This window comes from Acanthochromis polyacanthus, chromosome 22 (assembly GCF_021347895.1).
Source record: "Acanthochromis polyacanthus isolate Apoly-LR-REF ecotype Palm Island chromosome 22, KAUST_Apoly_ChrSc, whole genome shotgun sequence".
Classification (NCBI taxonomy): domain Eukaryota; kingdom Metazoa; phylum Chordata; class Actinopteri; family Pomacentridae; genus Acanthochromis; species Acanthochromis polyacanthus.
In genome coordinates, this window is record NC_067134.1 from 3,295,953 (window position 1) to 3,309,022 (window position 13,070).

A 13,070-nucleotide genomic window follows, 5' to 3' on the forward strand; every position below is an offset into this window, starting at 1 on the left:
TTATTCTCTTTCCTTTCCTTTCCTCTCCTGTCTTGTGTCATGTCTTGTGTCCTGTCTTGTGTTCTCTCTTGTGTCCTGTCTTGTGTTCTCTCTTGTGTCCTGTCTTGTGTCCTGTCCTGCGTCATGTCCTGCGTCCTGTGTGTTCTGTGTTCCCCTCTAAAGAATCGCCACCTTATCGCGGTGGAGGGGTTTGAGTGTCCCTGTGATCCTGGGAGCTATGTTCTCCGGGGCAATAGCCACTGGTAAATTGGCTCTAGGTGAGGGACCAGACAAAGAGCGATTCTGAAAACCCTGATGACATTTAACTTTTTTTTTAATTACATTTTAATCGAATACAATGTTTTCAGTATTTTTTAAATAGCTGTAAGAATGAGCTAATCATTTTTTATCATGGAGCAATATATAGTGTCACCACAAGGCTTCAGCTCCCAACCTGTTGCAATTCTAGAAATATTAACCTCTCGATTTTAAGATATCAAAGAATAAAAATCAAGAATAAATCTTCAGAAAATAAAAAATACAGATGGTCTGAATACCCCTTCTTTTTAACATGTTTTCATTTTTTTTCTACTTCAAAAATAAAAACACTTTATATTTGTATTGTCCATTAAAACAGAAATTATAGAAGTCATGTTAATATTCTAACATATTCAAACAACCATACAAATAAAAAACGTCATTATCATTGTTTAGTTGAGTAGGCCTATTATTTGTTACAGTTAACAGGCTGTTTTTTTGTTTGCTTTTTTCCCTCTTTTTTGTGGGCGCCTTCAGCTCCACTTTGTTTTTTATTATTTTTATTTATTCATTTATTGATTTGTGGGCCGCCTATTGACGCAGCCGGTCCGCTTTATTTATTTATTTAGCCTAATCATTTGCGGCCGGTCTATTGATGCGGCTGCTCCGCCCCGCTTTATATTTTCATTTATTTATTTGTTTGTGATGCTGCCTGGTGGCAGTCGCATGACCAGGCAGCCACAGTGGCATTTGCTCACATTGCCCAATGGCCAGTCCGTCCCTGGTTCTGTCCTTCTAATGATCTTTGAAAAAGGAAAGCTCCCTGTATTGGATCTCTCGGTGCACTCATTACATTGTTCTCCTAAATAGATCAAAATTAGAACAGTTGAGAGGTACTGTTGTGAGTGCAATGTCAACACTCATGATTTGTTCACGTTGACCATTGTTTTGATGCCATTTAACAGAGGGGACTTGAGCAACACTGTAACAGGCTTGATTTTCTTATTGAACTATGTTCACATGTCCCACCATGTGACTTGCAGGCTCTTTTCCAGCAGCTACACCTGAAGCTTTTTTAGAGTTTTTTAGAGAAAGTATCAAAAAATATATATTATTAATTTAAGGTAACCCTAATTTCAAATCAAAAACATCTCTGTAGATTTGAGAAATCTTGTATGTTATGAACCCCAGCAGAAAATGAACTGCCTTTCTGTAGCAGAGCTCCAGTCAACGTCGTCTTGACAAGTAATTCTTGTGTTCAAAACCGAAGTACTTCAGCTAGTAAATACTATGTAAGGCTTGATTAAAGATAATACACTTGTTTTTATGAATCAGTACATGCCATGTTCAGTTTCACTCAGAAATGTCCAGTCTGTCTTCTTTCACCCTTTCCACATCATAGCATAAAGACTCTGCATGACATCAGAGTCACAGGAGTAAATTTTATTGACCAGTCATCTTCTATGAGAGCATTAGAAATTAAAATGCTTCCATTTTGAAATCAGCATGTCAGTTGCAACATCACAAAGCAACATCATGCTGCATAAACATGTTTTTTTCCCCACCTATAGCACTTGGTTAAGTGTATTAAAATTCAAATTGTAGTCACTTCTCTGGACAAATTTTGAATGATATTTTTTCAAAACATACCCTCATTCTGTGATTGTGCCATTTGTCCTCTAGGGGACAAACTCCGTTTCAAATCATTGACCATCTCCCAAAAAAACTTTTTTTTTTAAATCATAAACTGTGGAGATTTACAATGCTATCTATGAAATATTAGCTCAGTATGTCAGACACTTTCTTAGAGGTTTTTCAGTGGACTGTAGACCCAGTTTCACTCGTTTTTTTTTATTTTCTCACATTGAAATTTGAGGCTGTTTGAAGATGAATATCTCAAGAACAATTCTAGATAAAAGCCTGAAACCTTCACTTGTTTGTCTTGCTAACATCAGCAGATCAGATTGCTGTTAAATACAGCAGTGGATTGGACATCCCATACATTTGTGAAATACTGCATTAAGAATCACTTTGAGGTCTTCAAGAGTCATTTATTTTAGTACAATCATAAAACTAAACACATCCTAATAAAAGACATTAAAACTGAAAATTGACTGGTTCCATAAAATATTTCTTGTAAACAACAAACCAAAAAAATATCATTTGTATTTGTGTCTTTCTGATGCAGCCACACCCTTAGAAACACACGAAAAAGACTTTTCAACAAATATTTCATAATATTTAAGATTGTGTCAAATTTTCAGGGTGTCTCTGTGCTTGCGCTAGCCATTCTCCACTTCTCCATAGGCGAAGCCTTCCTCAGGATGGCAAAGCCATTTTTAGCGTGTTTAGCCACGATGGCGAAGCTAATTTTGCCTAATAAATGTGAAAAAAGGGTTAACTTGCAACTTTTTTGTAATTTGCCGAGCGATAATCAAAGAAAATAACAAACTGCGTCTCCTTTACTGAAGAGCGCTACCGAGTATAACCGGAACGACCTGAATGCTTCCGATCATTAATAGATGCACACTGTCACGTGTCTCGTCTCAGCCAATCAGAAAAAAGGATACAGACTAACCCAGGTGTTGTGCAATTTTCACACTCCCCGGAAAAATCTGACTCCCCCTTCGCGTGAACGCGTGTGACTTACTTTTCACTCTGTGGCCACTTGACAGGTTTTTCTGTCGTACGTTTACTGCTTTTGCTGTTGTTTTTGGGTTAAATGTGACTAAGTGCTGACCTGCAGACATGTTTTCCTGTTAAATATGATTAGGTGACATGTTTCTCCTCCTCTTCTCATCCGTATGTGCCCACCCTAAATGGCATCGGGGAGATTCTATGCTACGCTCAGCTTCACTCCTATGAGGACATCAGGACAGGACAGGGTGCAGTCGCCAAATATTGTTCACATTCCATCAGTGTTCTACACGTGTCATTAAAATAATTGTTCACTTAGAAAACTTCATATCTCCTTACTTAAAATCAGACTCCCCTAAGAATGCAAGATATGGCATCAAAATATGTCTGGTATTTATGTATAAAGTCTTTAATATAAGTATCGTTCTTAAGTATAAAGTAATTTGTTATTGTTGTTATTTTTATAGGGCCAGTTCACAATATGATACAACATCTGCACCTCTGCTACTGCTGTGTGAAGTATCAACTATGTATTACTTATTACTATCATTACAGGAGAGAAGTTGTAGGGGTAGTCAGATTTTTCTGGACCACTTGACAAAATCTGTCAGATTTTCTACACTTTCTCTCCTGTAATGACTACTTCACACAGCAGCAGAGGTGCAGATGTTTTAGCTGAGAAAGTTTGGACAGACAGACAGACAGATAGACAGATAGACAGATAGATAGATAGATAGATAGATAGATAGATAGATAGATAGATAGATAGATAGATAGATAGATAGATAGATAGATAGATAGATAGATAGATAGATAGATAGGAATCCTAAGGCCAGTAATCTCCTCAATTAATTATGATTAATCATCAGACAATCACTGAACCAGCTCTGCATCTAACGGGTTCCTGCAGCCCAGAGGGATCTCAGGAACCATTAAGGTGGTAATTGAGGAAATTCGCCCTGCTGCTCACTGCCTCCATCCAGACGTCTATCCCTCTACCACTGATAATTCATTTAACTGAGTAACCACTTTGAATGGTTTAATTAATTTACAGTCACGTCTGTTAATGACAGCTTTCCTCTTAATGGATTTTGCAACGAAGCAACGAAGACACTAAACAAAGAAATTAGACCTGAATTCTGTGAAGCCGGATCTCAAGGACTTTAAGTTTGTGGAGGACTTCATGAACTTTTACTGAACCCTGCATGGACAAATCTTCTTGGCAGGGGTTCAGTTTGTGTCCAGTGTGCATACGCTGGTGTCGTTGTAGGGTTCCTTGTTGGTTGGACGTTGGTCCAGACTGGTCAAAGCAGCACTGTTCACCATTGGCAGAGTGCTGACAAGTCTGAGAGTTTTGTCCATCTGTTCCGTTCTGCTTGGAAAACAAACACACAAACACAGAGAACGTCAGTGTTTCCTGCAGCATTGAAGAACTGATGCCTTGCCTGAGATAGAGAGCACCCCAAATGACATCTGAAGACACTTTTACCTGTTGGAATTTAACATTCAGTTGTCTGATTACATCAGAATTCCTAATCTTACCTACATCCCCAGATTAACCTGGACCAGATTTCTGTGTCAAAACGAATACAGGTTAGACTGAACGATAGCTGATAATGTGTTAACCCTTTAAGCTTCAATGTACCGCCGGCGGTACACCTACTAATTTGCATAGGAATTTCAGGAATGTCCGACGGGTGCAAACGCGATTATACAAACACTATACACCGATGGAAAGCTTAGATTCTCATGAATCCGCCGGTATAAACCACTTTCAGATGCGATTACCACAGCGGGTGAGAAAAACACATTTGTCCGACAAAAACAAATATTCATCCATCCGTTCTCTATACACGGCTTCAAAGCACACAGCGCGACTCACATTTCCGGGTTTATTATTACACACAAAAAAAAGATTCCACAAAAAACGGCCATAATCCAACCTTTTACATCAGATGACACAAGCCAGTAAACTATTTTGTCCAAAACATGTCCTGAAGTCGGTATAAAATCCCCGAATCGGTCGTTTTCAAGGAAATGCACCTCCCGATGCGCGTCCAATATTCCCCGTATTTTTCGTAATTTTTTTTATTTAAAAATAGAATATTAGCGATTTTTTGTACTGAAAACGGCTGGAATTGACTGAAGCTTAAAGGGTTAACAGAATTCAACTGACCACAGTTGTTCAAAACAGTTTTGAAACAATTTTGCATCAATATCCAAAATTATTCAATACATAATTGTGTGTACACTGTGACTGAGACCAGTCTTTACATACCTCACTGTGACACTGATTGAATGCTTTCTTTCTGGTGTGGATCTGCTGGTGTTGTTTCAGGGAACCCAAAGTTGTAAAAGTCTTCTTACACTTGTCACATCTGTATGGTCTCTCCCCAGTGTGGACACGTTGGTGAACTTTGAGGCATGCAGTGGAGCTGTAGCGTTTCCCACACTGGTCACAAATGTATGGTTTAACCCCAGTGTGGGTCACTTCATGAGCTTTTAACTGCGAGTACATTACAAATAGTTTGCCACAGTGATCACATATCCACACATCATGTCCAGTGTGGATGCGTTGGTGATATTTTAAGGTCTGTTGGGAGCTGAAAGTTTTTTCACAGGAGTCACAGTGGTACCGCTTTCTACCAGAATGGGGGCATTGATGGATCGACAACTGTTCATGTTGAGTAAATGTTTTCACACACTGATCGCAGTTGAATGGTTTAACTCCACTGTGAATGAGTTGATGATTTTTTAACGTACTCTTCTGAGTAAAAGCCTTTCCACACTGATCACAGCTGAATGGTTTAACTCCACTGTGAACGAGTTGGTGGGATTTTAAAGAGAGCACGTGAGTAAAAGCCTTTCCACACTGATCACAGTTGAATGGTTTAACTCCACTGTGAATGAGTTGATGAGTTTTTAATGTACTCTTGTGAGTAAAACCCTGTCCACACTGATCACAGCTGAATGGTTTAACTCCACTGTGAATGAGTTGGTGGGATTTCAAAGAGAGCACGCGAGTAAAAGCCTTTCCACACTGATCACAGCCAAACAATTTCTCTCCACTGTGAATGAGTTGATGGGATTTCAAAGAGAGCACGCGAGTAAAAGCCTTTCCACACTGATCACAGTTGAATGGTTTAACTCCACTGTGAATGAGTTGATGTCTTTTTAAGTGACTCCTCCGAGTAAAACCCTTTCCACACTGATCACAGGTGAATGGTTTAACTCCACTGTGAATGAGATGATGTTTTGCTAGATTATTCTTGTGAGTAAAACCCTGTCCACACTGATCACAGCTGAATGGTTTAACTCCACTGTGAATGAGTTGATGTTTTGCTAGATTACTCCTGTCAGTAAAAGCCTTTCCACACTGATCACAGCTGAATGGTTTAACTCCACTGTGAACGAGTTGATGTCTTTTTAAATCACTCTTCTTAGTAAAAGCCTTTCCACACTGATCACACCTGAATGGTTTCTCCACAGTGTGAATACGTTTGTGAATTCTTAGCTTTGTTGCTGTGATAAAAGTCTTGCCACATTGCTCACAACTGAGTGATTTATCTCTTTTTGCTGTTGTTGCCGAACCATCCTTATCCACCTCAGAAGTCCCACATCGCATTCCATTGCTGTGTTTACATTTCTGTAGCAAAAGACAAAGATAAAAACAGAGGCAGTGATGGAAGAGCAGTCATGAAAAAAATGATCCTAAAAGTCTCAATTCCATGTAGTTGGACATGAGGCTGAAACTAGATCAAGAATCTGCAGACATGCTAGCAGCTTTGTCATTAGAAACCTAGAAATGTGTCAACAGCACACTCACAATGTCAACAAAACTATTTTCACAGGCCGATAGTTTTCAGCTTTCTGCACAGTAGTTTTAGAATATTGGGTAGTAAAATCTGTCGATCACCATGAAAAGCAAAGCAGAGCTGGGACTGATGGGATTGTACCACCAGGATCTCTTGATCCCCAGACTTTCCGTTAAGTTACATTACTGGAGAAATGTACAATATGAAAAGCATACAACATCAATGTCCAGATTTAGGTCTTAATGGCAGCAGGGTCAATTCAGACCACCAACACTTTATAGTTTCTCCTCGGGGATCAGATGTTGATACCAGTCCAGAAAAGATCTGTAATTCTGCCACTGAATTCTGGATTTGACCCGAACGATCCGGGCAATTTGTTGTGCAGCAGTTACACAAGCGTTCACCATCAAACAACAAAAGCAACAAAACAGTAAAAGCAATAGCAACGATTAAAGGAAATGTTTTAAAAATGTAAAAAACACAGTAAAACAATTACAAGCAAAATTGAAGCTGCAAGCAGCATTGGGCGGGACCTCGCCCCGCCCCGCCCCCCCACGCTGTCAGCAAGCAAGTGCCGTCCGTGACCAAAGATGAAAGCCAGAGGAGTTCCTCTGCCGGAATATTGTACGGTTTTGGAGGAGATAATCTTTAAAGGGTTTTCATATTTTGGGTTATAGCGCCACCTCGATTGAAGATAGCTCAAATCGGTCGAACAGGTTTTCGTAGAGCTCAAGCGGGCAAACGTGCGTGCCAAATTTCATATAAAGTTATGCATGTTTATGGGGTCAAATTAAGCGAAACATGGTTTCAGGTGAAGACAAACTTTGACAGCTTTTTTAAAAAAAAACTAGACAAGTTAGCCTTTTTCTTCTGATAACTTTTCTTTGGCTGGATATTCACCATGATCTGTCCAAATATGAAGCCAGAATATTGTACGGTTTCGGAGGAGATAATCTTTAAAATGTTTTAATATTTTGGATTATAGCACCCCCTAGATTGGAGATGGCTCAAATCGATCAGACAAGTTGTCGTAGAGCTCGAGCGGACGAACGCGTGAGTGGTGGTTGCATGTCTCTACGACATTCTTGTGCGGAGAGCTGAGGCCTTTTGTGTTGGCCTTTTGTGTCTTTGAAGGTTTTTGTGTCCTTAGGTGGCTATGGAGTTTTTGAAGATACCTTTTTCAGAATATCGAATTTTTCGCTTGACCCAACGTGGGTGCCAAATTTCATAAAAGGTTATGCACGTTTAGGGGGACAAATTAAGCGAAACATTGTTTCAGGTTAAGACAAACTTTGACAGCTTATAAAAGAAAAACTAGACAAGTTAGACAAGTTAGACAACTTTTTCTTTTGATAACTTTTGTTTGGCTGGATATTCACTATTATCTGTGCAAATATGAAGCCGGAATACGCTATGGTTTCGGAGAAGAAAATCTTTGAAGGGTTTTCATATTTTGGGTTATTGCGCCCCCTGGATTGAAGACAGCTCAAATCGTTCGGACAGGTTTTCGTAGAGCTCGAGCGGATGAACGCGTGAGTGGTGGTTGCATGTCTCTACGACATTCTTGTGCAGAGAGCTGAGGCATTTTGTGTTGGCCTTGTGTGTCTTTGCAGGTGTTTGCGTCCCTCGGTGGCGCTATAGAGTTTTTCCAGAATTTGTTTTCAGAATATTGAAATTTTCGCGTGACCCGACGTGCGTTCCAAATTTCATAAAACGTTATACACGTTTAGTGGGTCAAATTAAGTGAAACGTGCGGGGAAAAAGAATAATAATAATTAAAGCTGCAAGCAGCATTTGGCGGGACCTCGCCCTGCCCCCCCACGCGGTCAGCAAGCAAGTGTCGTCCCTGACCAAAGATGAAAGCCAGAGGAGTTCCTCTGCCGGAATATTGTACAGTTTCAGAGGAGATAATGTTTAAATGGTTTGCATATTTCAGGTTATAGCGCCCCCTAGATTGAAGATAACTCAAATTCATCGACAGGTTTTCATAGAGCTCGAGTAGTAACGCGTGAGTGGTGGTTGCATGTCTCTACGACATTCCTGTGCGAAGAGCTGAGGCCATTTGTGATTTTTGCAGTATTTGTGTCCCTAGGTGGCGCTACAAAGTTTTTCAAGATATTTTTTGCAGAATATTGAAATTTTCAGGGGACTGCACCTGCGTACCAAATTTCAGCAAAATACATGAACGTTTAGGGGTTGAAATTGAAGCGAAACATGGTTTCAGGTGAAGACAAACTTTGACAGCTTATAAAAGAAAAACTAGACAAGTTAGCCTTTTTCTTTTGATAACTTTTGTTTGGCTGGATATTCACTATAACCTGTCCAAATATGAAGCCGGAATATTGTACGGTGTCAAAGGAGATAATCTTTAAAGGCTTTTCATATTTTGGGTTATAGCGCCCCTGTGACGAACAGGGCCGTCCGTCACATATGTTTGCACCTTGCACACGACACTTTATATATTCACTTAGCGTTTTAATGCACCCAACACTTTGAGAAGGCTAATTGGTAAATAAATAATTTGTACGCGATTGTCGGTTTTAAATATTTTATTATCAAACATTTTTATTGAGGTTGCCCGTAGGTCCGGTCCGGTGGCGTCATCTCTGGTGATGGCGGCGGCCGGGTCTGCAGAGGCAACATAACAATTGAGATTGGAATGCACAATATTGTGAGATAGTTTTAAATTGGTTGTTCTCATTAGTGTGGTGTGCATGCGGTGAATGTATTGAGTGTTGTGGAGGGGTGGGTATGTGAGTGGTCTGTGCAGTTAACCTACCGTTTCCTCTTGTGTCCAGGTGCGTCTGGCCAAAAGAGTCCCCGGGGAGCCAGACGCCCAAAAGACAGTTCCGGGCTGAACCAAGGGGAGGGATACGGAAGGGGTGGCTGCAATAGTTTTAACTTTATATTTTGTTGTTGGATTAAGTTTGGTGGTTTTAGTTGGGTTAGTTTGCATTAGTTATTTTTTGTTTACTTTATTCTGGGTTATGGTTTATGTTGGAGAGTTTTTAACTTAGGTTTAATAGCTAAGGTTAACACAGTCTACCTGCACAGTTTTATTGGTTTATTCCTGTTGAGCAGACCAGTATTAGAGGAGGCTTTTCCCCTCAGTCGGGGCTGTTCTGTTGTGGTCTGCTGCTGGAGAAGCCACTGCTCCTAACCTCTAACGCACCTTACGACATTGGCACTTTTTTGCACTTGCACTTTGATTACTTTGTATTTTTGCACATTTGGAAAATAAAGAACAAAAAAAAGAAAAGAAGTCGACCACTCAAATGCTGCCTCCGCCTGCCTTTGTACCGCTGTTCTTCCACCGCTCGAGCCGCTTGATCACAGCCCCCTAGATTGAAGATAGCTCGAATCAGTTGGACAGGGTCTCATAGAGGGGGAGGAGACGAACGCGTGAGTGGTGGTTGCATGTGTCTACAACTTTCCTGTGTGAAGAGCTGAGGCCATTTGTGATTTATGCAGTTTTTTGTGTCCCCAGGTGGCGCTATAAAGTTTTTCCAGATTTTTTTTTCGGAATATTGAAATTTTCAGGAGACGACACCTGTGTACGAAATTTCAGCAAAATACATCCACGTTTAGGGGGCGAAATTGACGCGAAACATGGTTTCAGGTGAAGACAAACTTTGACAGCCTATTAAACAAAAACTAGACAAGTTAGCCTTTTTCTTTTGATAACTTTTGTTTGGCTGGATATTCACTATAATCTGTGCAAATATGAAGCCGAAATATTGTACGGTTTCGGAGGAGATAATGTTTTAAGGGTTTTCATATTTGGGGTTATAGCGCCCCCTAGATTGAAGATAGCTCAAATCGGTCGGACAGGTTTTCGTAGAGCTCAAGCAGACAAACGCGTGTGTGGTGGTTGCATGTCTCTACGACATTCCTGTGCGAAGAGCTGCGGCCTTTTGTGTTGCCTTTATGGTTTGTTGCCGTTTGTCGTGTCCCGAGGTGGCACGATAGAGTTTTTGCAGATTTTGTTTTCAGAATATCGAATTTTTCGCGTGACCCGACGTGCGTGCCAAATTTCATAAAAAGTTATGCACGTTTAGGGGGTCAAATTAAGCAAAACGTGGTGGACTTGTAAAATAATAATAATAAGAAACGGAGCAAATACAATAGGGACTCGCCAGCTCCGCTGGCTCGGTCCCTAATAATAATAATAATAAGAAGAAGAAGAAGAAGAAGAAGAAATGGAGCAAATACTATAGGGACTCGCCAGGTCCGCTGGCCAGCTTTGCTGGCTCGATCCCTAATAATAGGAAGAAGAAATGGAGCAAATACAATCGGGACTCGACAGCTTCACTGGCTTGGTCCCTAATGAAAGCCATTTAAAGAAAAAATCAAACAAAACATAAGATAGACAGGGACATCGGCAGCAATCTTGGTCATTTAGTCAGACATAGTAAAAGTTTTCAATAAACGGCCACCGATGTAATCAGGTAGAGGACTTTTCTTTGGTCTGCACTGTTTGAGACACCAGATTACATTGCCCACATCAAGAAAGGGATTCTGTGGAGAGGCTGACATGAGACAGTTTTTAGTCTCAGCACGTTTAGCTCTAAAATCATGGGAGTCAAACCTGACATAAAAACTGTTTAGACTTTGAGCCAGCTCTAAATCACAATTATAACCACTGAGCTGAACTCTCTCATTGACACATTAATTAGTCCCAGTGATCAGATTCATGCCATCCCAGACTGAACTGAGGTTGTTCATTTTGAGCTGAGACTCAAGTTTGTCTTTGTATTGTCTTTTGTGGGTCCTGATCTCCTACTTTATTTCCTTCTGGCGGTTATACAGATTTAGTGTATTTCCTTCTCTGAAGACTGTTTTCTTTCTGTACAGTAGGTCTTTAAGCTTCTTAGAAAGCCATGGCTTAGTGTTTGGATACAGTTTTACAGTTTTTTTCAGGAATAACACTGGTTTCACAGTCTGTGACCCAGCTGATCACAACATCAGTCGGTTCATCAATATCAGCTGAGGACTCCTTAAACACGTCCCAGTCAGTAACCTCCAGACATCCCTGCAGAGTGTGACAAACTTTCACTCTGATGTTCTGCACTTTGCCTTGCTTCAGTACAGTGGTAGACAGGGATAAGGAGGATGCAGTTGTGGTCAGAGGAACCCCGAGGAGAAGCACCTTTCACATTGTTGTAACAGATCAAAGATTTTGTCACATCTAGTGGGGCATGTGATGTACTGATGGAAGTCTCTCAGTGTGTGTTTTAGTGTGCAGTGGTCTCTGGAAGCTTTCAAAGTCAGGACATCATCTTGAAGGCATAGCAATCTTAGTGTATGCAAACTTCTGATTGTGAAGAAAGTAATAAAAATTCTCTAAAAAAAAAAAAAATCTTTCTTTCGTTATTCTGGCATTTAAAGATAATTTTGGTCATCTTAACCGACATAAAACAAGAGAAGCATTGCCAGATTTAATGTCAGATCGTGTAAATTTAAAAAAGGGTTATGTGTCGTTTATACAGTGTAAGTAAACTTCTGGGTTCAACTGTCTGAATTTCTTGAGAAGGAAAAGGCTGGTAAACTCACAATGCTCAAAAGTATTATTCTCTACCAAAGAAAATGCTGCTCTTTACCTTCCTGGACAACTTGCTTGAAAAACAAGACTTTTCTTCCATTACTCATCTTCATCACCATGTAAGACATTTTCAGAAAGTATGATCAGCAGCTAGTTCAGCCTCAAACAAAAAACAAGCAGCTTCCTAGCAGTCCACCATTATATCCTCAGTACAGCTGCTTCTGCAGAGCTTCATCTCTCCAGCCAACGTCACCTGGCTTTGGTCGGCCCATCTAACCAACTGGAGCAACTTTTGACGTTTTAAAGAACAAATGAATGATAATAATGTTACAGTGGTATGTTTCTCACTTTTTGTGAAGAATCCATGTTTCCTCCGTTGTTGAGCTCAGACTAAATGGCTGCCAACATTCCTCTGCTCCTCCGTCAGACTCTCCTCCTCCTGCCAATCACCTGTCACATCAAACACATCTTCATTAGGATACCACTCTATACACAAGTGTCAGAGTGTCCCATATGTTCATCAGCCAACACAGAGGACACATTTCAACTCAATAGTTCACTTTTAGCTCTTTTCACTTTCACCTAAAACTGATACAAATTAACTTAAACTGTTAAAAATAAGGAGCATAGACAGAAAACAGACATGGAAAAAGAGAATAAAGAGAACACAAAGATGCTACTGCAGGTGATTCAAGACAGGACTGCTGGTAGAAAACTGTTCATGCTGTAAGTTAGTGAATGTATTTTACTGCTCAGTGTTCTGTTTAAAGGCAGCTCTCACTCTCTGTTCTTTGCACTCTCCCATAGTGTCAAGTGTCCTCCCACTTTCAATGACAAGT

The 13,070-nt window shown here is 40.3% G+C and overlaps 4 protein-coding genes across 7 annotated transcripts in view; 1 reads left to right on the forward strand and 3 right to left on the reverse strand.

The window, feature by feature from the left end:
- LOC127531994 (zinc finger protein OZF-like) overlaps window positions 1-13,070 on the forward strand; it is a 289,632-nt gene that overhangs the window by 43,063 nt on the left and 233,499 nt on the right. The window lies entirely within an intron of this gene.
- Window positions 1-13,070, reverse strand: part of LOC127531996 (zinc finger protein OZF-like) — a 37,862-nt gene that overhangs the window by 23,709 nt on the left and 1,083 nt on the right. The gene's annotated exons all lie outside the window — the stretch shown is intronic.
- The window catches only part of LOC127531964 (zinc finger protein 665-like), a 266,519-nt gene continuing 254,339 nt past the window's right edge, over window positions 891-13,070 (reverse strand). Inside the window, exon 5 of the mRNA XM_051942661.1 lies at window positions 891-1,307. Coding sequence (XP_051798621.1) covers window positions 1,296-1,307 — 12 coding nt within the window. The 3' untranslated portion in view covers window positions 891-1,295. The remainder of the gene's footprint in view (window positions 1,308-13,070) is intronic.
- The window catches only part of LOC127531989 (zinc finger protein OZF-like), a 121,897-nt gene continuing 111,094 nt past the window's right edge, over window positions 2,268-13,070 (reverse strand). Inside the window, exons 2-4 of the mRNA XM_051942869.1 lie at window positions 12,580-12,681; window positions 5,153-6,520; window positions 2,268-4,249 (exon numbers count right to left, since the gene is read on the reverse strand). Of these exons, the coding sequence (XP_051798829.1) occupies window positions 4,001-4,249; window positions 5,153-6,520; window positions 12,580-12,597 (1,635 nt within the window). The 5' untranslated portion in view covers window positions 12,598-12,681 and the 3' untranslated portion in view covers window positions 2,268-4,000. The remainder of the gene's footprint in view (window positions 4,250-5,152; window positions 6,521-12,579; window positions 12,682-13,070) is intronic.